This window comes from Phymastichus coffea, unplaced genomic scaffold, assembly GCF_024137745.1.
Source record: "Phymastichus coffea isolate CEN01 unplaced genomic scaffold, Cenicafe_Pcof_1.1 PCOF00037, whole genome shotgun sequence".
Classification (NCBI taxonomy): Eukaryota; Metazoa; Arthropoda; class Insecta; order Hymenoptera; family Eulophidae; genus Phymastichus; species Phymastichus coffea.
This window is the reverse complement of record NW_026706848.1, coordinates 1,297,905-1,325,362: the sequence shown is the minus strand read 5'-3', so window position 1 is coordinate 1,325,362 and position 27,458 is coordinate 1,297,905. Positions and strand designations below refer to the sequence as shown.

The following is a 27,458-nucleotide window of genomic DNA, read 5'->3' as shown; positions in this document are numbered from 1 at the left end:
CGTATTTATGTGAGGCTTCTAACTTTTTCTCGTTCGCGGACAAATTTTGATACACTTCTTCATAAGATAAGGCTACTGCATCAGTGAATCTAGAAGTTCCATCAGTTTCTCCGTCATTATCGAGACCTTCTACGTCACTATTATCATCATCGGGTACCCACATAACTTCATGATAATCTTCATCACTATGATCATTGTTTTCTACAACACTGCTATCAACACTGGCATTCCTCATCGACTTACGTTTCGGCATGATTTTGCCAGTTTTATGAAACTTCTTTTAGAGTCCGAATCTGATAAATATTTATCTTGAAAAATACTCGAAATACTCGGTGAATAGTAAAGCTCGCCAATTATCCTGAAAAGGACTATTGGAGAGACAGCCGAAGAAAAGAGTGAATATGCTCCAACTATCTTGAAAAAGACCGTTAGAGAAATACGCTCTTTTCAATCCTACACAAGATGGAAAATCTCGCCAATTATTCTGAAAAGGACTATTGGAGAGACAGCCGAAGAAAAAGAGTGAATATGCTCCAACTATCTGTAATAGTGTCGGCCTGCAATGCCGATTAATTCATCACTATCACCAATTATTTGTAAAGGGGGAAGGCAAGGGAGGCGGTGTGTCGCTCCAAGCAAAGCAGGGAAGAGAGATACAGGCAAAAGAATTTCACACACACAATTCGTTAACACACGTTTATTACAAACGCACTACCACGAGTGCCGACGAGAACACAAATCACTTATTATTATTAACACGCGAACTTATTCTAAACGAGATGACCGGCACGTTAGCGCCATGTCACCTCGTTAACCGGCTTAAACAATTACTTAAACCATACACTGTCGAAAACTACGCCGGCTCGGGGAAGCCTGGCGCCGCAACGCGGACCGTGAGAATCGCCGAGGAAAATAGAGAGAGAAACGAGAGGAGAGAAAACTAAACCTGACCAAAAAGTGATGGCTGCTTGGCAGGTGGGCTGCAGGTCAGGCGACTAGCGCAAAACGTGGCCAGTCTTCTTTGTCGTCACGGCTCTCGCACTTCCTCTCTGGTCCGAGGCAAAGAAACAATGGCAATCCTTCCAGTGCGGCCGATCTCCTCCTTGTGCGTCGATCTAGTAACGAGTGCGTGCGAGTCGGCTTCTCACGCCTTCCCCACCACTGTCCTTCTAATCGGCGGCACGCGGCACTGCCGGTCGCGACAAGTGCCGCGCGCCAAGCCCAACACTCAAACTATTGCTTTTCTCTCTCTCTCTCTCGCACTCTCAATACTCGATCGCGTCGTCGCGTCCACGGCTTCTCCTTCCACTCTCGTGCGTTGCTGAAAAATAAAAGGGCAGGCATCAGGCACGTGGTAAAAACGTGCGCTTGATGCCGTCCGTGCGCCTTTGCCTAGGAAGGAGAGGGAGATAAGCGCACGGTGCAGGCCATGACCGGCCTACACCGTCACATATCTTGAAAAAGACCGTTAGAGAAATACGCACTTTTCAATCCTCTACAAGATGGGAAAGTTCGCCAATTATCCTGAAAAGGACTATTGGAGAGGCAGCCGAAGAAAATATGAATATGCTCTAACTATCTTGAAAAAGACTGTTATAAAATACACACTTTACAATACTCGAGAAGACAAAGGATTTATCCAACTGTAGGGACAAAGAATCCAGAAAAAATATAGTAATTAGATTCGCAATTTTATCAACATTACCTGATTTTGGTACTACCGACGCCATATTAGATCCGCTATTTTGTAAAATTGAAAACAGACATTAGCATTGTATTCAGCGATATCTAAAACATAGGAATTGAGTACCCACTCACTGGTGCTCATCATTTTGGTATTAACGACGCCATATTGGATCCGCTATTTTGTAAAATTGAAATTGACACTAGCATTGTATTCAGCGACATCGAAAGTATAGGTAGTATATATTCATTCTCTAAATCGGCTTTTATTTAGAAAATTTTAGATTTCCCCGCTTGTCAACATGTTGCTGGCCGCCATCTTGGAAAAATGTTCCAGGAAAATTCGTAATGCCTAGGTTTATCAATGAACTAACATTTTCAATGTAAATCTACATTTTCATCCTGATTCTATAAATTTCAGCAACCAATTTCTGAGAGAAAAATTCTAACGTAATACTAAATTTTCATCAACATTCAAGACGCCATTTTGTAATTTTCCGTGAAAAATATCCTAATTCTGACTGCAGATTCGTAAAGAGCGGGAAATTTTACAATAGAAAAGTGACTTCTAGTATACATTTTCGATTATTTTGAGGTTTTCCTCGGTCAAAAACAAATCGACTATAAAATGGCGCCTTGGGAAGAAATGGGTTAAATCGGTCGCATATCGAAGTTTTGAGCGAGCTATAGGTAGAGTACAGATTGATATTATATTTTTTCACGAGAGCTTGAAAATCTGCATTGTAGAATTCCTTGCCTCTATCTGTATGAAGATTCTTTAACAGTCTACCTTTCGCAAAAATAGATTTCATGGCTGTTGTCACATTGCGATCGATTTTCCTTTTCACTGGCACAGTTCACGCGTGTCTGGAAAAATTATCAATTATCGTGAGAATTCAATTGTAGCCGCAATTTTATCTAGAATAAGTTGCATATCGACGAGATCGGCTTACCACGTCTCATCGATACCTCGAATGTCGTACTTTTGTCTTGGATAATTATTTGTCGATGGTTTGTGCAACTCCTCTACCACCGCTTCCATCTAATCGACTGTTTTCTAAATTTTGAACAATTGACTTAATTCGTAGTAATTCCTTTTTGATAATTGTATCCAAATCTTCAAGATCACTCCTCAATTGTGCGATCACATCTCTCGAAGATTTGGTTACCATCTGAACAATGTTTTCCGCAGTTTCCCAATTTATAGTGTCTTTAGCCTGTCGCAGAGGAGCAAGATTTTCCAATCTTTTATTCTCTAGATCGTAATGGTACTCACTCGTGAGCTTGAATCCAATACCGGGAAGACCGCGAAGACCGTGGACTTTTTGCTCTTTAAATTTACATCCAAATATGTCGACGTTCATTTCGATAATGCTCAAACGATAGGTGTGCATACTGGTGAAAATATTCCCGAAGGAACTATAGTGTATTGTCTTATTCTACATGATCGGATCGTTCAGTATAATCCGATAAATGGAGATGTGAAGAAACTTATTTAGGAGAGGGTGGAAGGGTATTAAAGAATTGTCTCTTTCCATAAGCAGCTCAGTAGTAGCTTTCTATCGCAATGAAGTACGTAGTGGATATGCAAGGCTTCATGATGCCTGGAAAAACTTTTGCTGTGAAAGAGTTAGCGAAACTTCCACTTAACTACAACGAAGAACCACTCGTACGCTTGTTCAAACCTCCCTTTCCATGGTGAAGACTAACGGAGAAATATAAGCGAGAAAATATCTGGTTAGAACTCTACTGTCATGGATTAACATGGACCTCTGGCGATTATAAATATGAACAGCATAAATTCATCATCACAGATACATTCAAAGATGCCATAAAAATTTTCGTTTCCGGAGATTTGAAAAAAAAGTGGTTAGAACGATATGGTCTCAAAGTTTTTGATTTGAATGATTGGGGGTATTCATCTTTCAAAAATTAAAATCAGTTGCCGTGTTCCCTAATCATAACGGCAAATACATAACAAGATGTGCACATCAAAACGTTAAATTAATGAAAAAGTTTTACATCGATGGCTGTTGTATGGATTGGGAAGAGAGCGATGAAGTCGTTGAAGGATTTCTACAGTGATTTTGTTTTTTAAGTAAATAATTTGTAGAATAACATGTTCTTTTTAAGAACATGTAGAGTAATTAAGATATGTTTTTTATCAATAAGAAATTTTTTTTCAATTGATATAAAAATATTTTCTTTCATTTTTTATTAAACCATCCAAAAAAAATCGAAATTCTTCGCTGACTCTGACGATGACAGCAGCAGCAGCAGCATTTCATCTTTTTATAATAAATTTTGTATATTTTATCAACAACAAAAAATTTATAGAACATAGAATTTAGATGAAAAAAAAATGTTTATTTATTGTAGTTGAGGTGGTGTACAATGATGACATGTGTACATATAAATTTGGAAACACATTGTTTCCATGTCGATGATTCTTTGTTCTTCTTTTCGTCCGGTTCTTTCTGTGGAAGACGAGAGTACTTTACTTTAGAGTAGCGGTCCATTTTATTAGAAGACTGGTTGATGAACGATTCGATAATTATTACTCTGTGCTATTTATAGTAACTCACAACCACGAAGGCTACAAATAAAAGAAAGTAAGCAGGATTTTGTGTTGCATTTTTTAATTTTTGTCTTCATAGGTACTTGCACGTTTTTCTATTAAACCATCTTCGATAGATGAGACACACACATACACGCACACATATTGAACAGCAAAAAAAAATAATTCATCATATATTAATTATAATAAATATATATAATATTTATTATAATTAGTGTATATAATAAAAAAAGGAATTCATTATATACTAATTACAATAAATATATATAATAGCAGTATTATTTGTATGTATTAGCGCTTGGGTCCCCATATTAATCGTGTAGCTAATATTCACAATAAGAATTGCCTGTAGTACTAGTGGTAATAGCTGTAGCGGTAGAGCATCGGCCTGTGCATCCAGTGGATGCACGTTCGATCCCCCGATCTGTCCGTCCTTTTTTTTCGATAACATTTACCTCGTCTTACGTCTGAAAATTTAACACACACACGTGCACACACACACACACAATAAAATCAAAGCGTGTAAGACAGAACGCACGGGCATCAAGAGCACATCAGCTCGGTAGGGGAGGGGGAAGTGCATAGAATGCATGGGCATCAGAGCATATTAGCACAGTAGGGTCGGGGGAAGGGGGAGTACATAGAACGCACGGGCATCAGAGAACATTAGCTTAATAGGGGTGAGGGGGCACAGAACGTACGGGTATTAACTCAGTAAGGGGGAGGGGTTGAGTCGACAGTGTGATGCACGGACATCTCGGCTTAGAAGGGGGGGGGCGAGTTGACAGGGCTGAGCTGAAGATGCAGGGGCATCAGCTCAGGGAATACATCTCAGCTCAGTGTGCTGATACACCTCTGAGCTAAAGTCTCTCTAGTTTACCTACTCTGACGAGAAAGAAAACTGAGGAGCGGCGTATGCACACTACCACGTGCCAACACCACCACGGAATCAAAAACGGCGATAATCCACGATCTTACAAATGACACGATGAAAAATAGGCTTTTTCCATCCTCGAATCAACCATGCAACAAAGAAAGAGCGAAAAACTAAATTTATACTTGACGAAAATGCGAGGTGGCCGAGCACATACATACAGTGAAAAAGCCACCAACACTTACGAAAAAACGAGAAAAATAACCGGGAAAACCGACAAAGCGGACATTTACACGGCAAATATACTTCCTTCGATGCCCAGGGGCGCTCAGCAAACAGTACCACTACCGCAGCTGATGGAGACAAGCGACCACCGATCTGATGTCGTCAGCTGCTCGTGTATGACGACGGCGCTTTGAATACTACGCTGCCCCATGAGGGGAAAAACCTATGTTTCCACACACACACACACACGCGCACACTAGACACGGCTGGAGTGACAATATCGAGTGCTCCAGGAAGCGAAAACCGAATCGGCACGAGAGCGAAGCGCACGTGGATGAATTAGATTAAATTACCATATTCGAAGTTGTGATAAAGTGTGCCAGTGACGTCATTGAATAAGTAGAACAATAGATTAATTTATAGAAAGTCAAATTTCAGTCCGCATTGAATGTTAGTCTTGAGTAGGGGTAATCCCCTCATAGTATTAAATGCTAACCAACTTAGGGGGGTGGAAATCGAGACCACGGAAATATTTTGAGAGCGCTACCGATGGCGGAATTCGCATATCGGCCAATAAAATGATTTATTCTCGGAAAGAGGAGAAGTAAGAGATCTTTGACCATGGAAAACCGTTGATCGTCAATTTTGTTACTGGTTATCGCTCTAGCAGCACGCAGTATCATTATTTTACCGAAACTAGCCACTGCTTGACTCAAGAAACAGTCTTCCAAGAGAAAGTAAGTAGGTAAAGTGCCACCCGCAGTCGTGAGAATTCGGTGTTATGCACGAAATTCGCCGTTTTGCTCGTTCGTCGGGACGCGTGGATCCGTCGCCATCGCGTATAGAGTAGGTAGGACTGAGGTACTGACCAACCGCCATTTTCTGACCGGGTGTAATAGTTGAGTAGTTAATAAAAGAAAGTGAAATGTAACTAATATCTGTTATTTATGCCTCGTTTATCTACTTCGTAACTGTACGCGCTGAACCTATCGAACCCTCAACCCGAAACGAGAAGTCGCTTCCCGAGATGTCTGTTTCCTAAGGACGTTGAGGGAACAAAGAGTAACTTATTGACCATTGGAGTGGCCTAAATTAGAGTTTTCAGCGTGAGACCAATCCCTTGCCCACTCTGCGCAGTTGCTCAGTGGATAAACAAACGCTTCGATTTCTATTCCCGACTTATTCCCGACGATCACCATATCAAAGGATCGGCGGTCTGGCGCCCATAATAATTTAGACGGAGAGATGAGTTACCTTGTGGTGGAAGTATTTCACGTGCGCGGTTTAAACCCCACGAAATTCCCTGAAATATCCACTATTCGATTTATTTTTGGATTGACCATTGCAGACTATAGCTTTGCATGAAAATTGCTTTGCATTTCCGTATTTATATATAATTTTTAGCTTTTTATATCATTTACTTTAAAATTTTTGTGTGATAATATAAATGGAAATTTTCAGAAAGAGAGTTATCAAAACTAAAATTGAATATAGCTGATGTTAGCGCCACTACATGCAATTAAGAAATTAATTGTTTGAATCTTCATAATTTCATTGTTAAAAAAAATGGTTTATACACAAGTAAGGTAGCCCCTTTTGTCCGCGATGACTTTTGTATGAACTATTTTTTTTTTACCTATTATATTTTAGATAATATTTGAGTGGATCGATTAAAATGGCCCACCCTGTATAAACTAAATTACGAGTATGTCTTTGTAAGTTTTAAGCTTGCGTTGTACGGTCTGTGGAGACCAAATATTTATGAAATCATAAACTTCGTGATCTTCAAAAATAACTGCCCTTTCCTAAAAATTAGATATTCAAATACATTGAAGAGTTAACGATGAGCTGAATAAATAACTTTAATTAAAGTAGATATGTACAAGTTTTGATGAGTCATTCTGTATTGAATTTTGTGAACTAATGAAGAGCTGCCTTTCCATACTTACACTGATAAATCAAAATTATAACCTGAAAAAGTTAAAATATATTTGTTTATTTATTACAGGATATTAAAGCAATGGCATCCATGAGTCATATCATTTGAAAACTCTTGGAAAGACCTTTCAAACGCGTTCTCGGGTGACTCTGTACGTTAATTTTTATCAGAGACATTGGAAGTTTTGACTAATTTTGCGGCGGTGGGCCTAAAGTAGGTGACCGGGAGTGTAATGTATACATAATCAATTATCTATACAGCATAAACAGTTTTCATAAAAAACGAATCTATAATATTTCTATTCGTGCTTAATGTGTCAACGTTCACTTTATCTGTACATTTAAGAACTAAGAGTGTTGAAATTTATACATTTTAGAAAATTTTTAATATATAATAAGAATTTTATTTAATAGTCGTGTTGAATTTCACTTTGAAAATTAAATACATGTATCTTTGAATTCTTGCAAGTCGAATAAAAGTTATTATATACCCATGGTTATGTGAAATTTGGAATGTTCATAATGAATATTTTTTCTTTTAATAAGTCGCTATCCAATACCCATATAATATATTTTCTCAAAACAAAATTGCCCCTTATTTAGTATTAGGTTAACTAAGCTGAAAAAAAATTCAGCAGTGTTTCACGATCGAGTCGTGTTAACATCTCTGCATAATAAACGCATGATAAAGAAAAAATGGAAAAATTCGTTTATATAAATATTAGTGACAAAAGTGATTTATGTAATTATTTTGATAATCATAAAAGTAATTCACGAATATGTTTATTTTGTATACTTTGTGTATCATGTTAAAAATGAATCATCTTTGAAATGTGTTCCATAGCCAAAAAATCATATAGATTTTAAATAAAGTTTAAATCAAGCACGTTTTTCTCTTAATTTAGTTTAGTTAAAATTAATGAAAAATAATTAGTTAAAATTTAGTTAATTAATTAATTAATTTAAAAGGGAATATTTTATTCCGATAATTTAGTTCAAGTTGTAACAAATTATGTTAAAAAATAAAGCCAATCCATTGATGAACAACTTTTTTCAATCACTTAAAAATTTATCAACAGCGCCTAAAAATCATCTCTACAAAAACCACATTATAACCTATTTATTTCCTGGAAACAATGAGTTCAGTCACTAATTTTAATGGCTGATTTTTCGTAAAATAGTTAAATTTCACAATACTAGCGTGCTAAGCAACTTTATGACCTATCCCCTAACCCAACTAACTCTTAGAAATCACTCCTACCATACAACCGTTTCAGTTCTATCGTATAAACATTGAGGGAAGCTAGATATTATTTAATCTGCAATTATTTATTGCACTCTTCATGTTTTGTTATTAGTTAGATCCAAAATTGGAAGAGTCATCCCTTCGTATATGCTGGTAAAAAGGCCGACAATTAAAACCACATCACTTCTCGATAACGTTTCGTTGGCATGGTCACCAACCTCGTCAGATCTTTATTAATTCATAATATACATAATCAATATTAATTATAAATATGGTCAATACAAAATCACAAAATTAAAATTCTACTAACCAAATACATTTCTTAAAATTACATTCTATAAAACTCGACAAGCTTTTCGTCAATAAATAAATTCATGTCCACCACGTAAGAACAAAACAAACACATATCAGACCATACAACATTTTTATCCAAAAAGTGATTATTTCATTAGTTAGATTGCACTAATAATTGAGCCGACCATAACTATATATATCCAGAAAAAACTAATAGTGGCGCTGACTATATGTATAAGGCGGGAAAACCATACTATGGTATATACTATGTACTATACTACAAGAAACAGGTAAAACAGAAAACTAAGTTACTCATTTTTCTCTATCCAAAAAGCAATAGTTAATTAGTAATATATTTATACAATCTTTGGTATTGTTTACTTAGGAATTTAGTATCCTCTTGTCTATTAATAGTGTTCTTATTTATGTTAATGTAAATCATTTCAGCAGTTAGCCTTTTTTGTTTATTAATCTCTCTATGTAAAATTTTAACATTATCAAAATCAAAACTATGTGAGGGATTTTGTTTAATATGTAATGGTATCGGTAGTAGTTTGTCTACTGGTGTATTTTTATGTTCATAAATTCTAGTTTTGAGACTTCTTTTTGTTTGTCCTACATAGGAACATTCACACTCCTTACAAGAAAACTTATATATCACATTAGTTTCTGACCATTTAAACAGCTCTGTTTACTTGGAGCTTTTCGGCCAGCATTGACCTGCGCTCTCCACCGTCAGAACTTTCTTTTCAACGCGACTTTGTTCTTCCTTCGCCTGTTCTGTTACTGCGAGTGTAGCCAATAAAGCCTTCAAAAAAGAATATTGTATCTGTGTCGTCTCATTCCCGACGGAATTACATCCTCAGCTCCCGCGCCAGCGCTTCAACACAACGACTCTGGCACATTCGTGAACAATGATGATACGTCCAACGAGAGTAAACAATAATCATGGGGAATAAACATTAATTTTAGCTTCTGGATTAATTCAAAACTATTATTAACATGCGAATTTGGATTTTTAATACACTCCTTAAGCCTTTTATCTAAAATTTTTGACAAAAAATTTAACGGGCTGTTGATAGTTGAAACAATCGGACGAAAAGGTATGTCAAGTTTATGAATTTTTGGAAGTGAATAAGCTCTTGCTAATACAGTTTGCAATTGAGACAATGATTCATTGCTGAATTTGAAATCACCCAAAAAAAAAAAAATTTTTTTCTCTGCCTTTTCTTAAAAATTTTTTTCTTTTTAAAAAATAGTAATATATTTATACAATCTTTGGTATTGTTTACTTAGGAATTTAGTATCCTCTTGTCTATTAATAGTGTTCTTATTTATGTTAATGTAAATCATTTCAGCGGTCAGCCTTTTTTGTTTATTAATCTCTCTATGTAAAATTTTAACATTATCAAAATCAAAAGAAGTGATGTGGTTTTAATTGTCGGCCCTTTTACCAGCAAATACGAAGGGTTGACTCTTTCAATCTTGGATCTAACTAATAATTATTTAATCTGCTTTATTAGTTTTTGTAACAGGCTGTCGTTTAGTCGGTAATCTCCTAAAAGTGCCCGTGCTTCAACTATACGAAGCCTTGTTATCTATGCGCTCGATGCGCATTAACCTACCTTGCCTCGGAGTGCGCCTGCGCAGAGTCTCTTCAAAGTTCCGAGTTGGGTTCCCCCAACTCGCCACTTGGTGGCGCTGTCGCTCTTGCTAGTAGCGCTCGTGCGGCCGCTATCGGAACCTAGATTGAGGATTCCCGCCTAACGTCTCGCACACTTCGTGCTGCGTTACCGGCGAATTCGAATACAATGTAAACAAAGCTAGGCGCGACCTTCGGACAAGGGAATGACAAAATAATGACTAATAAACTCGTTTAAACGAAACAAAGAATGATTTATTTAATCAAACCAATTACACGGAGGGTATGCCGAGAGTCTCACGCACGCACGCGTGAATGACAATACACGCTATTCGAGAGAGAGAGAAAAAACCGCGATGCCGCGAACTACCTGCTCGCACGCAAAACAATAAACTCTTCGCGCTCGCTGCGCGGATTCGCACGCAAATTAACAATTAACAAAAGGGAAAGGAAGGTGCACCTACCGCAATATCAACGAGGATACGGTGGCCAACCGTATCCGACAATCAAATTGTTGATCGACCGACTCGCTGCTCGCTGCACTGCTTCCAATGCTGTTATTGCTGTTGCTGCTGTCACCTCTGGTGTTGCTGTTGTCGATGCTGCTGCTGTAACTGCTAACGCAGTTGCTGCTGCTGCTATTGCTGCTGCTGCTGCTGCTGCACCTCACCCACGCACGCTCACCAGGAATAGTCAATGGCGAAACAACAAAACGAGAAAACTCGGGACGGATGGAGGTTAGGCGCACGGGTTGACTGAGTATCACAGTCGTACTGCCGGTTGCTACCTCCCCTCCCGGTCATTGCCCCTTACGCGCTCTCTCTCTCGCGAACCGAGCGTGGCTACTTTCGCTTAGCCGCTCGCTAACCTCGCGCGAGTCCTACGATTTTCGGCAATCGTTGCATTTTACAAAATAGATTGAATTTTATACATTAAATTATACTTTTTCGGGTATACTAAATTTAAATCTGCTGTCAGAATTCAAATTCTACATCTAAATTCATAAATTTAATTTATTTGAACAATTTGATGAAATGTATTATTGTTAAATTATATTCTTTTGGAAAATAAAGATTCTAATGAAATTTTATGGGAAAAAATAGTTTTTAAATTGTTTGTTCTTATTTTAATTAATTATAATAATTTTATGATATCATTTTTTTTTTGAGTAGCAAGAATAGTTGCTATTTCTTTTTCTGGCTAAAACCTCTTTTGTTTTTGTGAGAAAGTAATAAATAATACATTTATATAATTATTTAAGCTAATACTACAGACAGAAAAAGTTAAAATGACAGAACTGATAAAATTAATTTTTAATAACTTATTTAAATCTTGATTTCAATATTTAATTGGAAATCCACAGTAAATAAGTGTACAGCAGTAAATAATTTATTTAAATAATATTGGAGTTTACTTATTTTTCAAAGTACTTAGATTAATAACACAGATGCAGTATCATGTTGAGTCATCATGCGTGCATAGTTTTATTGTGATCTGAATTTTATTTTAATTTAAGTTAACTAGTACCTATTATAACACCTTTCCATTTTCAAAATTAAAGTTATTATTTTGAATTAGTTTAAGCTAATGTACAATTTGCATCATATACGAAAAGGGGTCAATAAGTCTTTACAAAATCCAAGAGATGGCGCTCGTCACGCTTAAATTATGATGTTTTTGGCAAGCAATACTACTAACTAGATATCGTACAAAGTTTCAGCTCGATTCATTAAGTCGTTTTTTTGTGAACGTTGGTTGAATAGAAAGTTATTGATTTATTTGAAAAATGGAAAAAACAAAGTTTCGAGCGGTGATAAAACATTTTCCTTTGAAAGGCCTTACACCAAAAGAAATCACAGTTGAGTTGAACGCCGTTCAAGGCAAGTCTGTCTCTGTGTTTGAGACTTTTTATAACTGAGTAAATGACATTAAACGCGGCCGTACAACAACAAAAGATGAACCTCGATCAGGACGCCCCGTAGAAGTGAGTACGCTCGAAATGGTCAACAAAATCCACGATATGGTGTTGAGTGATAGAAGATTAAAATTGCGAGAATTAGTTGAGGCCACAGGGGTATCAAACGGTACAATCATTTCAATTTTGCATAAAAAATTGGGGATGAAAAAATATCAGCAAGATGGGTGCCGCGTTTGCTCACTGTTGAAAACAAACGAACCCGCGTGGTCACCTCTGAGGCTCTTTTGGCACGCATACATCGTAAACCGGAAGACTTTTGGCATCGACTCATAACTGTAGACGAAACATGGGTACACCACTACACTCCTGAAAACAAATAACAGTCCAAACAATGGATGACCGCAGGAGAATCAGCCCCAAAGAAGGCAAAGACAGTAAAGTCAGCTGGCAAGATTATGACCACGGTTTTCTGGGATGCGTATGGAAACATCTACATCGTCTACTTGAAAAAGGACCAGACGATAATGTGCGTCATTATTAGGTTAGCTGAAAGAAAAAATTAGAGAAAATTGTCCTCACTTGAACAACAAAAATGCCTCTTTCTTCAAGAAATGCTCAAGTTCACATATGTACAGTTTCGATGGCAAAAATTAACGATTTAAAGTTCGAATTAATTGACCATCAATCATATTCGCCTGATTTGGCTCCCAGTGACTTTTTCTTATTTTCTAACCTCAAAAAATGGCTTGCCGGACAACGATTCACGTCGAATGAAGAAGTCATCGCCTAAATAAACGCCTATTTTGAGGGTTTTCAGAAATCATATTTTTCTGACGGTTTAAAAAAACTGGAAGGCCGTTTAATAAAATGTATCGACCTTCAAGTAGATTATGTTAAAAAATAAAAAAAAATTACATACGCAAAACTTTTTTTTCCTTCTTTTTGTAAAGACATATTGACCTCTCCCCCCTCGTAGAATAGTTTTACACTCAATTAATATTAGTTTCATTTTATTTTATTATTTAATACAAGATTAATGATTGATACTATTAAACATCCATACTAGTACTATTATTCATATATTATCCATCAGAATAATAGAAATTCATCAGATTATTATAACACTTTTATATGAGCACAAGATTTTCTCTCTTATAACTTAAAATTATATTTTAGTGATTTTCGATTTCTTTTTAATAAATTAAGATTGTTAAAATTTGTAGGGCTACAATAATTACAACTATGAATCCGAAAAATATTTTTAAATTAATTAATTTTGCAATTGACGATCCTGTACATGATGTAGAATCTAATGTAATCGATATGGATATTTTTCTTATCTTATTTAGTAAATTTATTTAAAGAGTCTATTAATAATGAAGTGTTTGTAGAAATCTATAATAGTTTGTGTTTAAATGATTCCAGCATTATTCCGGAAGTTACTTTAAATAAGGATGACATGAATGATGAATATAATGAGGACTTTACAGAACTTAATAAATCGAATGAGATTATAGACGTGGAGTACAAAAAAGATATTGTAAGTTATTGGCAATCAATGTAAAATAAATGAAGAACTTTTACATTAATTCACAATCGTTACAGAAAAGTTTCAAAAGTAAGTCAGTTATATCGATGGGAGACACAAATAGCTAATTATGGATAAAGAATAGACAAGTTACGTTATATTTCAAAATATATTCTAGATCAATTGAATAATGCAATAGATTAAAGTCTAGCTGTTCATGATATTGATCTCAAGAGATGGACTTTGAAAGCTAGTAAAGAAGTTGGTTTGTCTTCTAAGCTATTTACCGCTTCCGCCAAATTCATTCATAATTTCAAAACAGGCAGGATGACCAGCCACCGATTCACGTCATTTGTTTCCCGAATCCCCAAATAAATAATTTATGCGGACGGCCGCGAGCTACCCAGACAGAAACGCTCACATTCCTCCGTTACAGATTGAAAAAGCACTGTACAAAGTAAGAAAGTTTTTTAGTTTATGTCTTTAACTCTGGAAAATTGACATTTGATCTTGCTGTAAAATGGTTTAAAGGTGTATTCTTGCCAATCGCGAGTGAGAATTCTGTTTTATGTCTTGATTTTCGGTAAGGGCAAAAAGAAAAAATATTTGAAAAAACTGATGTAGGTACGAAAGAAATTGATATAAAAACTATATCTCCTGGAACCACTAGTTTTAAATAGCTTTTAGACGTGTATGGGTTTAGACCCTGGAAAAACTTTTTAAGGCATATTTCAGATTTAATTCTACTTTAAAATCGAGAAATAATTTTACACTTAAGAAATGTTATTTTAAAAATTCAGTCTTTACTATACAACCAATTTTCATCACTACGATTTAGTCATATTTTCAAAGATGCTTAGTGGAAAAGTGGTTATTTAAGTGAAAAACCAGAAAAAGGTCAGACATCCGTTGAATTTTATTTCAAATTTCATGACAACAAATGTAGTATGAGTAATGACAGCTCAAATAAAATGTGCATAGTGCACTCAACGTCTATGCATGCAACATTTCTTCGCAATAAATGATAACAATCTCCTTCATTATTGTAAACAGTATATACAGTAATTGTTATAGAAAACAATTACTTAATTTTTATACTATCAACTAACACATTAATAATTTTCCTAAATACTAATCCAGCACCTCAAGACGTGAGAGGCGAGGGCACTCACGTTAATCCAGCTCCCCGAGACTTGAGAGGCGGAAGAATAAATAAGTGATTAAATTTTCTGTTACCTGCGTTAACTGCAATGTTAACACCTTCTTCTAGATAAGTGATGACGTCCGTTGATTAGTTTAAGGTATGGAATTTAACTATTTGAAGAAAAATAAGGAGCGTAACGTCACAAAGTAATAGATATAGATATAATGATTTTTATTATTTAAGAAAAATATGTTAATTAGAGATAATTTTGATATGACAAAGCATTTCTTATATAGATTTTAGTACGTAGATTTAGAATATAGTCATACGAATTGCGTTTAATTATTAAATAATAATGAATTTTAATATGCAAAGTTAATTTATTTATTACACTAAAAATATGAATTATTAAAAAAACGTAAATAGTCCAAATGCAAAATGAATAAGAAAGGAACATGAGTAAGAATTGGTTTCATTAATAACAGCTTAATAATAACTGTTATTAATAAATAAACAATTAATAATTTATTTAAACAATAAGTTGTATATAGAACAAAAGCGTTAATTTTATACTTAATAATGACAGCTTTATAATTTATAAATCTTAGATAATTAATCTAATAATTACGTTATAAGATTATAGAAAAAACCGTTATAAATAGGAAATTTTGTTATAATATTAACTAATTTGATTAATATTTGATTAATTATTAACTAATTTGATTAATTATTAACTAATTTGAATATTGATTTTTTCTTTTTAGAAAATCCTTCTAAAATTAATAAACTATAAAGTTATGTAAAAATTTAATAATTTTCTATTGTAAATATTGTAATATTCCATTAATTAACTTTATTAGTTAATGACTCTTGACGACACTATTTGCAATAATTGTAAATTACATTAATTCAACAAATAACGAATTCTGTAAAGTTGACATGTGTTGAAAGCTCATTATTAATGTTTATTTACTTGTAAATTAAGAAAACTCATTTCTGAAAATTCGCGAATGTTTCTCGAATATTCGAAAACTTCTCGAAGAAAACGCTCCTGCAAAATAGGCGGGAAAGTTTGTGTATAAATACGCCCACTATTGCACAGGCTGGCATTCACTTCTAGCATTGCAAAGTGAGCACATGAGTCTGAATAAACTTGGCTAATACCTAAGTTCTTTCTCTCATTGTGATTAACTGAACAAGACTTTTCCTCTCCTATAATTCGAGCTCAACTTATAGAACATCTCACGCTATAAGAAACTTGGGCCGAATTATATCCAATCCCAAGAAGACTTTAGCTCTGCTTATTGGACAATTTACACCATAAGAAACTAGGGCATAGTCTGACGTTCCTTAAAACCTTAGCTATATTCGCATATATTTGATTTTTCAATTTATTATTATCACCTTATATTTGATTTTTCAATTTATTTGACAAGTAGAGTAGATTTATTAGAAACGAATTCTTACTTATTAGCGCAACTAGATACGAGAGTTTGAATAATTTATAAGTGATACGAACATCACATTTGGCGTCCGTGACAGGACTCTTGTTACGTTAGATAGCGTTAAGTATTTGTTATTAATTCGTTGTTAGTTTGTAATTTTATTATACATTTTTTATTAATTATGCCAAAAAGAAACAAACAAATGCGAGCAACATTATGTAAAAATGCGTCACTAGAGAAAGAATTAAGCGAATTACGTATTTTATATATGGAAACTGCGAATTCGTTTGTTAATTTAGGCAATAATTATAAGAAAAATATGAGATTATTTGATACTAGTTTTTAGAAATATAAGTTCAGATTTAAATCATTTAGCTGATACAATAAAGCATATATTGGCATCTAGGCCAGCTCCAGGCGCTTAATTTGTATTGTTGTTTATGAAATAAATTTGCAATATAAAATACAAGTAGATAAGCAATGTATGTTCTGGGACACAAAGGAGCCGACAAAGGATGCCGCCAATGTATAAGGGATATGTGTATGTTCTGGGACACAAAGGAGCCGCCCGATGAAGGTGTCAAGGTAGTGATACCTTTTAATTTAAGGTGAGACCCCATGCTGAGTATTTAAAAGGCATTTGTTTTTCGTTTGACACCTCCCCCATGCTAGTGGGCCCCTTCGACCGACTGCCCCCCCCGCTCACCCACCAACCCACCTACAGAGGTTGTTAAGGTAGGATGCTGTAGAAGTCGGTAGGGTGGTTGGTAAACTATATGATGGTCTGTCTCTCTCTCTCTCTCTCCCTCTCCCTCTTCCTCCTTCGATAGTAGGGCGCTTATGCTGGCTGAGTGTGGACCCTCGGAGAGAGGGTAGCGTCTCTAGCTTACTAGGCGCGTACGCCATATAGTGCGGATGCTGTTTTCTCTCTCTCTCTCTCTCTTTCTCTCTCTCTCTATCGCTCTTCTTCGATAGTAGGGCGCTTATGCTGGCTGCGTGTGAGCCGTAGGAGAGGGGGTAGCGTCTCTAGCTTACTAGGCGCGTACGCCGTATAGTGTGGATGCTGTTCTCTCTCTCTCTCGCTCTCCTTAGTAAGCTTATGCTGGCTGAGTGTGGGCCCTCGGAGAGGGGGTAGCGTCTCTAGCTTGCTAGGCGTAGCCACCACCCTCCCACCCACCTCCTACCTTTCGTCTGACTACTCCCTCTTCAACTTACAGCGCCGAAACCACTGCTTTCAGTGCCACCATAGTGCTTAAAAGCCGTGCTCGATTGGAAAAGAGCGCAGTCTTTCGAGACAGTCCGCTTCACTAGCTTTCTTAGCAGTGACAAGCAGCAGTAGTAGTAGTAGTAATAGTAGTACTAGTAGTAGTAGTAGTATTACTAGTTATCCTATGCGCATTTTCATTACAATGGCTTCTATTTCTTATTTTGAAAATACAGTACGCGATTTATGGAAAGCCTATTACAACTCAGACGCTAATAAGGATGATTTTATTAGATGGAAAAATATAATAATTACCGCTTTGAATTCTCTTGAAGAATATATGTCTAACTTAAGTAGAGAAATACGACAGAGATGTGAAACATGCGCTACTCATTTGAATTCAATCGAAATTAATTTAAATAATTCCATAAAAGTCGGAGGAAATGTTAATTCATTACGAGTCATTCCAAACCAAATTGAAGGGGAAGGAGTTATTTGGCGTGAAATAAATTCAGCATTAGAAAAACGTATCATTACTGCATTCATAGCCAATCAAGAACATACAGATATAAAGTCATTCTTAAAAGCAGCAAATAAACTATTACAATTCCAAATACCAAAATATCTTTCAATTTATAATGCTCTAAAAATAAATATAGAAATGTCAGCTTAATTTACCGTAATAAAAGATAATGTAGAGGACATTCAAGTAAAATATTTCAACACCGAAAATGTTTCTATTTATAGAACGACAGATCTTAAATTATGGTTTACAGAAAATATTGAAGATGTTATACTTAAAAATTTAGAAGAATTTCAAGAAAAAGATTCCGGTTGGACATTAAAAACTATCATCGGTATTACTGTTAATATAAATAAATTTAATCCTTTCAATCCTGGCTCATATATTCAACTACCAAAACAAATAGCAGATAAAAAAGCAATTATCAACGTTTAAAATAAGTTGAAAAACAATTTTTCATGTGACAACTTATTTTTACAAGAATTTTGAAAATTAATCTAAGATCAGCATCTTTAGCATTTTAAGCAAGTAGTTGACAAAACTAAATACTGTACGAAGTTTGGTAAGTCTATCACAATTAATAAATGAGATATAGCTAATAATAGATCCATTCTCTTGGAAAATCCATTACTCGATGATTTGGGAGCCATATTGAAAATCTTTATTAAAATATTTAGATGAAAATAAAAAATATAGTCCTTTAGTATCCGTAAATACAAACAACTTTTGTCTGATGTACTTTCATTGTAATATTAATATTTACTGAGAAAAAAATTATAATAGATTTTTCCATCAAAGTTAATACGAAGCAAAGTTTGAAATTGACCATGTTTTATACTATTTTTCCTTAACTATTCAACATACCCTTATCAAATTTTGTACATTATTTTCTTGTATGAAGTATTTGCTTAAAATGCTATGAAAGCTATCAATTTTATCAATTTTGGAAAGAATAAGTTTGGACATGAAATGAAATTGTGATTCAATGAAATTCATATCATGGTATATTCAATCATTGTAGATAATTAAAGCAATATTTTTCATGTGATTCACAAACAAATTATTACATAAAAAAAATTTTTAAAATCATGAATTCCTTCAATAGTTAACAAAAAGAATTTTGATATAAAGAAGTATTTCTTGTTGTGATATACTCTTTGCAAGTGCATAATGTTATAATTTAATTTTCTACTTGGTTGTAGACTTAGCAATTTTTTTATTATGAAGAAGATAGAAAAGAAGAAAGGAAATGTCAAAGAGGGAATGAATATATGCCAAGACAGTGGCATTTCAGATGATAATATGAGTTCAGAGTGTGCAACTACAGCCAAGCTTCAGTACGCAGCGACGCGTTTTTACCTTCCTAATAACGATGTGAAATTCATACCGGTAACGCAGATTAAACATTTTGAGGTGGAAAATAAGTGCCCTTATGATGCTTTCGTTGAAACTGGTATAGATGATGATGGAGAGCTAATATATGAGATAGCTGTAATTTTGGCACTAGCTGGTAAGTATTGCATGAATAATAAATGCAAAAATAGAATATTACAAGAAATTTTCTTTTCAGCAACAAAAGAACAACTTGAAGATCGCAAAAAACGTTGGCCTAAAGCAAACAAAAGGCGAAGTGACGTTCTGTGCGAACTATCAAAAAAATATAAAATTGTAGATGTAGTGGCTCCATCATGCCCTCTAAAGAAAAAAGGCAGAGGACGACCGAAAGGAAAACAAAATCAATTAAAGGAAAAAAAGATTGAACTCGATACACAATCGAAAGAGAAGGTATAGTACATTTTCTTTTTAGTAAAACTACTGAACTACTGTCAAAATTTAATAATGATATACTAATTTTTATTTTAATTATCTACAGCTACCACCGCCTTTCCCTCCTACGCCATTTGAAGAAGCAATGAACAAAGCGAAAGATATCATGAGTTCTTTCAATGAGCTGCAATTTGATGTAGATGTAGACTCGATGAAAAAAGCAAAAATGTTAGCACAGGAATTACATGAAAAAAATTAATTAATCGAACAATTGTCAAGGCAATTACAAGAGGCAAACAACCGAAAAACGAGCAGTTCTGCTCAAGTTAATGGCAACCAAAGTGCTGGTATTGCCACTGTTGTTAATTCTCCTTCGATTGTTTCCCCGCGTATACAGTGTACACCGAAAAGTTCAGGAACAGGAAGAAAACGGCCATTTCACTCACTGTACAAACATACACAATCCAGACGAAGTCCGAGAAACGTCTATCCTACTGGATTTCTCTCTGCCTCTAGTACTGCTGTGTTAATGTCATCATTTACAAATGATAGACTTCAAAGAAAAATCGATAGTGATGGCTCTATCTCTGCTGCTGCTGCTAGTAGTCCTAAAAGAAATTTCAGAAAAAGATTAGGTATGTAAGTAGGTATTCAATTAAATTCTGTACATTGTATAAACAATGAAATTTTCATTATAGGTTCATCGACGCCGTCATCTATAAATCTAGAGTATAGAACAAGTCCAAGTTCTCTCTCTGCCTCTACTGTTGTTGCTGCTAATAGTAGTCCAAAAGGAAATAAGAAAAAAGAAAAAGAAATCGTTCGAAAAAAGTAGCTTCTGTTGGTATTAACGCTGGTCAGAAAAAGACATCAGGATACTTACGAAAGAAAAAAAAAGTATTTTACGATTCCGATACCTACAATGAGACAGATTCTCCAGTAAAAAGAGAAAAGCTAACAAAATGGACAAAATATGCAAATATAGTAGGCCAGAAAAGACCAAAAGAAGTATGTACATTGAAATTTACATGTATATATATATATATATATATATATACCGGGTGTGTAAATATGAAACCGGAATTTTTCAATAGATGGCGTTACTAGTCAATTAAGCCATCGACACAACTCGTCAGTGGCGTCATTTACTTGTGTTGACATCTCGCAAACCTTTTGCCGCTACAGAAGTCACCAGTTGCATACAACTGCATGGTTATAGTAGCGTCCAAGATGTCGAGTTTTGTGCCGCGAAGCTACGATTTGCGGACAGCGTTGGTTTTCTGTTTCCATTTAAAGAAAACTGCTGCGGAGTCACATCGAATGCTTGTAGAAGCTTACGGTGAGCATGCTCTTGGTAAATCACAGTGCTTTGAGTGGTTTAAAAAGTTTAAAAATGGCGATTTTGATGTGAAAAATGAAGAACGTGGAAGACCACCGGAGAAATTTGAAAACAACGATTTGCAAGCATTGTTGGACGAAGATGACTCTCAAACGCAACAGCAACTTGCAGATCAACTAAATGTCACACGGGAAGCGATCTCCATACGTTTGAAAGCCATGGGAAAGATTCAAAAGGTAGGAAAATGGGTCCCACATCAACTGAACGAAAGACAGCAGGAAAACCGAAGAACATCCTGCGAAATGTTGCTTGACAGGTTCAAAAGAAAGTCATTTCTCCATCGAATTGTGACTGGGGATGAAAAGTGGATATATTTCGAGAATCCTAAGCGTAAAAAATCATGGGTAACTCCAGGCGAACCATCGATATCCACTGCAAAGCCAAATCGCTTTGGACGGAAGACAATGCTCTGTGTTTGGTGGGATCAGAAGGGTGTGATCTACTTCGAGCTGCTAAAACCAGGGGAAACAGTTAATACTGCACGCTACCGACAACAAATGATCAATTTAAACCAAGCTGTACTTGAAAAACGTCCAGAATATAAATCAAGACAACACAAAGTGATTTTACTTCATGACAATGCACCATCACACACGGCGAAAGCGGTCAAGGAAACGATTGGGGCGTTTCGTTGGGAAATTCTTTCGCATGCGGCTTATTCCCCAGACCTAGCTCCATCCGATTTTTACTTGTTCGCATCCATGGGACACGCACTAGCTGAGCAGCGGTTTACTTCTTACGAAGATATACGAAAATGGCTTGATGATTGGTTTGCTTCAAAAAACGAACAATTTTTTTGGCGAGGAATCCACATATTGCCAGAGAGATGGGAAAAATGTGTAGCTAGCGAAGGTGTAATAGCGTCGGCGTGCAACGCCGATATATTCACTACTATTACCAATTATTTATAAAGGGGGAAGGCAAGGGAGGCAGTGTATCGCTCCAAGCAAAGCAGGAAGGTGAACAGCGGGCAAATGATTTCACACACACAACTCGTTGACAAACCGTTTATTACAAATGCACTACCTCGAGTGCCGGCGAAAGTACAAACACTTATTAACAATAACGCGCAAACTTAAACTAAACGAGATGACCGGCACGTTAGCGCCATGTCACCTCGTCAACCGGCTCAAACAATTACTTAAATTACACACTGCCGAAAACTACGCCGGCTCGGAAAAGCCTGGCGTAGCAACGCGAACCGTGACTAGCTGCTGCGTGGCCGGCGACCTAGCAGAAAAGGCTGTCGGGTTCTGCCTCGATGACGGCTTCTTGCAGGGCAACTGCTGCGTCGCTGGCAGAGAAAGTCCCGTCCGGCCGATCTGCTGAGGAATGCTGACTTCTTCTGGACAAAGGGCAGGCAGCGATGGTCACTAGCTCTCGTCGACTCACTGCTGTCGCGCGCGTCGCGTCACTCTCTCGCGAGTGCATGAGAGCCGACTTCTCACGCTTTCTCCCACCACTCGCCTAATCGGCGGCACGCAGCAATGCCCGTCGCGACAAGTGCCGCGCGCCAAGCCCAATACTCAAACTATTGCTTTTCTCTCTCTCTCTCTCTCTCTCTCTCTCGCACTCTCAATACTCGAGCGCGTCGTCGCGTCCACGGCTTCTCCTTCCACTCTCGTGCGTTGCTGAAAAATAAAAGGGCAGGCATCAGGCACGTGGTAACAACGTGCGCTTGATGCCGGCCGTGCGCTTGATGCCGGCCGTGCGCCTTTGCCTAGGAAGGAGAGGGAGGCAAGCACACGGTGCAGGCCATGACGGGCCTACACCGTCACAGCCCCTCCGAAGGCCGAAGCTCTCCCTTGGAGACAAGGCCTTACCTCTCTTTAAGCTCTCTCTCTTTCCGGCAAATGGCTCACGGCTCGGTCAAACGCTACAAACTAAAAATAGCTTATACATAAACTTATAGCACTTAAACTAGCTTGATCTAAGTTTCATTATTTAAACGAAGATTCGAATCAATGACCGATCTATACGCGCTAAGTCTTACAACATCAAACACAAGAGCAAAACGATTATTCCAAAAGAAAATGAATCCAATCCAAAAAAAAAAGAACTTTTAATTAACGCACAACCCGATCGAATCAACGGCGCACCAGGACGCCACACGCACGTATCCGCAAACAAAATAAAACAACACATACGTTAAACAATTAAAATAAACAGATATACAGTCTACTCGCAACCTTTAACGCTACGAGGTGATATGTATCGCTTCAGTTCCGATACATGTACTCTCGTGCTACGGTGTTTGCTATCTGTTTGCAACTCATAAATCTCGGGTGAAACTACGCTAATAATCTTAAACGGACTGTCGTACTTCGGATCTAATTTCGCGTTCTTACTCGCGGCAGCGTTAGAAAGCGTATGGACTTTCCGCCAGACTAGATCGCCTACTTGGAAAAGTACTTGCTTTCTACCTTTGTCATATTGACGCTTCTGCCTTTCTTGAGCTTCTTCAATATGTTTCGCCACTAGGTCTCGAAGCGCATTCAATCGCGTTAACCGATCCGTCCACGCTTGCGTATCAATTTTCGTGATAGGCAACTTCTTTTCCAACTCTCTTCTAAGACTTTTAACCGGCCGAGGATCTCTACCAAAGTTTAAGAACGCCGGTGATACCTTAGTCGACGACTGCGTCGCGGTATTTAAAGCGTGCCTAAACTCGTGCAAATAACGGTCCCAGCTTCGGTGGTCTTTATCAACAAACATAGCAATCATAGTTTTCAGCGTGTTATTGACGCGTTCAACCGGATCGCTCTGCTGATGATATGCGGGGCACAACACATGCTCGATGCCGTGCTCTCGCAACATACCTTGGAAGATCACGCTCTTGTATGCTTTCGCATTGTCGCTTATCAAATACTCTGGCGTTTCCCATCTAAATAGAATTAATTCTTCCAAGGCAGCGGCGAGAGCAGGCCCGTCTGCCGACCTAAGCGGTTTCAGTTCTATCCACTTGGTGAACAGATCTTGAAACACGACCATATACCGAAACCTGTTTTTGCTACGCGGTAGCTCGACTACGTCCGTGGCTACTACGGCCCAGGGGCGTTCTACTGCACGCTTTCCCATTAAGCCGAGCGGAGCCTGTTGTACTGTTTTGTACTCCTGGCACTTTTTACACTCGGAAATAAAGGTACTAACGTCGTACCAAACGCCCGGCCAGTAGTACTCACGTGCTATCCTATCGTAAGTCTTTTCCCGGCCTAAATGTCCAGAGGAGGGCTCGCAATGAGCATCGCGCAACACGCGTTCTCTATGCTCGACCGGCACTACCATGCGCCAGCACTCTTCTCTGTTAGTGATCGGATCGAGCAAGTGATTCTGCATGAATTTATAGAGCGTGCTACCTTCTACTCTCCAAGTTCTATACTTTTTCGGCCTAGACAACACATCCTGTATTCGTTGCAGATACCACTTATCGCTCGTGTCCTCAAACGCGCATACCTCATATTCGCCTTCGAATTCTCTAGATAGCGCGTCTGGCACATGGTGTAATGCCCCTTTCCTATGTACTATCTCGCAATCGTGTTGCTGAAACTCGAGTACCCACCTCTCTAACCGACCTGTAAGTTTTCTCTTATTCAAAATTTTCGTAAGCGCGCTATGATCAGTAACTACAATAAAGTGTGACCCTTCTATGTACGGTCTAAATTTCTTTACCGCGAATAGAACGGCTAAAAACTCTGTTTCACTAACCGTGTAGTTACGCTCATGGGTGTTAAGCATTCGGCTGGCATAGCATATCGGATGCTCGCCATCGTCGAATATTTGAACTAAACACGCGCCTACCGCAAAAGATGAACCGTCGCAGTGCAAGTAGAAAGGGCGCGCGAAGTCCGGGCGCGCAAGAACAGGCGCCTCAGTCAACGCGCGCTTCAACCTTTCAAATGCGACTTGCTGAGCTTCATCCCAGTCCCACGGTTGATCTTTACGAATCAATTTTGTTAGAGGAACTTTAATATCACTTTCGTGTTCGATAAACTTAGCGTACCAGCCTACCATCCCGAGAAAGCGACGCAACTGAGCTACTTTGCTCGGAGCCGGATAGTCTACAATCGGTTGCACCTTATTGTCGTCCGGACGCAAACCCTCACTGTCTAAGCGATAGCCCAAGTACGTTACTTCTGTGCAGAAGAAATCCGATTTCTCGAGATTGATTTCCAGACCTACGCTATCTAACCTTTTTAATACCTTTTCTAGCCAAAAGACATGACTTTCAAAGTCCGTGCTAACCACTAGTAAATCATCAAGGTACCAGAAAACGTGCGGTTCGTATTCAGGCCCGAAAAGTGCGTCCATGACTCTCATGAACGTTGCCGACGCGTTTACCAAACCGAACGGCATCCCTTCGAACTCCCAGAGACCTAATCCCGGTACTGCAAAAGCTGTATACTGCTTGCTCGGTTCCGAGAGTGGAATCTGCCAGAATGCTGACTTTAAGTCAATTTTCGAAAGATGGACCGCGCCGCGCAACCTATCTAAGATTGAGTCCATGCTTGGCATTGGATAAGCGTCAATCTTTGTCACTTTATTAACCGGCCTAAAATCTAGACAAAATCTATAACCGCCGTCTTGCTTACGTACGACTACCGGCGCGCTACACCATTGACTGTTCGACGGCCTGATTATCTTTGCTTTCCACAGGCGCATCGTTTCCTCCTGCAGGAAAGCCAAGATTTTCGGCGACATTCGACGCATTGGCGTTTTAATCGGGCGCGCGTCACCTACATCGATAATATGTTCGATAACGTTAGTGACTGCCGGTGAATCACCAGACTCGGGGACGATCCGGCGAACAAGCGCCATGATCGTCTCGCGCTGAGTCTCTTCGTACCTATTCAAACCTGCGCATTCCACAAACACGTCAACTGCTTCACTACCTTCGTCGGCAAATTGACACCAATCACTCTGATCACCTGACCGCCAAGCACGATTCCCGAAATCAATGTTGATTTGCCAGTTCTTACAGAAATCCGCGCCTAATATTAGGTCGTGTTTTAAAGTTGACACGGCCGTCACGGTCAGCCAGGCGATTCTACCACCTATCTCAACACACAGCCTGAGATCGCCTAATGTTCGCGCCTTTAACCTGAAATACCTTGCACGAATATAGTTGGCGGCCTCAAACGTTCCTCATATCTTTGTACAAGCCTCGGTCCTACAACTGACACCTGAGCATCTGAGTCTAACAGCGCGTTATAGACTTCATTGCCTATCTTCACCTTCAAGAAAAACCTATTTTCTGTCACGGCTACTAACGCTTGATCCGACTCTTCCGTTCTTAGTAAAGGTACTGAGCTATCCTCAGTCTCACCCCTCACCGAAACGGACGGTGCGTCTGTACAGACAACCGGACGCTTGCCCAAAACTACGGAGTTGGCGGGTTCGTCAAATATGTGCGCATTATCTATGCGCGAATTTGTTGAACCGGCCGTGTCGTCAGATGTGGAAGAGTCCACGTTCAGCTGAGTTTTGTTCTTTCCGACCGCATCCCACGCATCGTACTTAAACAAAGTTCCGCTTGTCGCCTCGTCCCGTTGTTCATGACCGGCCCTAGCACTAACGCGTTGAATCGAGGCTTTTCCGCCGCGCGAAATGCTCGATTTTTGGTTCTCTGGCTTTAGGGGTCCGTCCAACGCCGAGGAAATAGACTCTCCATTAACTACGAGATCTGGTCTCTCCAGCTTCTCGTCAGCTACATCGTAAACGACCTCTCTACCCGGCCTACAAACAACTTGCTTACTTTCGTTTGCATCCGACTCTAATTTCTCGTCTACACCAAATGCTACCGGCCTGAGAACGACTTGCTTTCTTTCGTTTGCATCCGAGTCTAACTTCTCACCTACATCTAAAACTACCGGTCTACAGACGACTTGCTTTCTTTCGCCTGTATCCGATTCTATTTCTAACCTTACATTAATGATGCGATCGGAATTCCTTATTTCCGACGCAACAACCGAGTTGCTCTTCCTTTTTAGCAGCTCGTCTATCCAAACCGCCCGTTCGATTTGCTTTAAGCAGGAGTCGCTGAGCGGTCGGCG

At 37.9% G+C, this 27,458-nt stretch overlaps 1 protein-coding gene across 8 annotated transcripts in view; it reads left to right on the top strand.

Annotated features, from left to right (window-relative positions):
• The window catches only part of LOC131663661 (glycogenin-1), an 895,804-nt gene that overhangs the window by 364,400 nt on the left and 503,946 nt on the right, over nucleotides 1–27,458 (top strand). The window contains exon 1 of one of the 8 annotated variants that reach the window (XM_058934183.1): nucleotides 13,909–14,016. The exons of 6 other annotated variants lie outside the window; for them this stretch is intronic. In XM_058934183.1, the coding sequence (XP_058790166.1) occupies nucleotides 13,968–14,016 (49 nt within the window). In that variant the 5' untranslated portion in view covers nucleotides 13,909–13,967. Of the gene's footprint in view, nucleotides 1–13,908; nucleotides 14,017–14,059; nucleotides 14,384–27,458 lie in introns of those variants that run through there. One more of the 8 variants, XM_058934190.1, reaches the window with a different exon arrangement.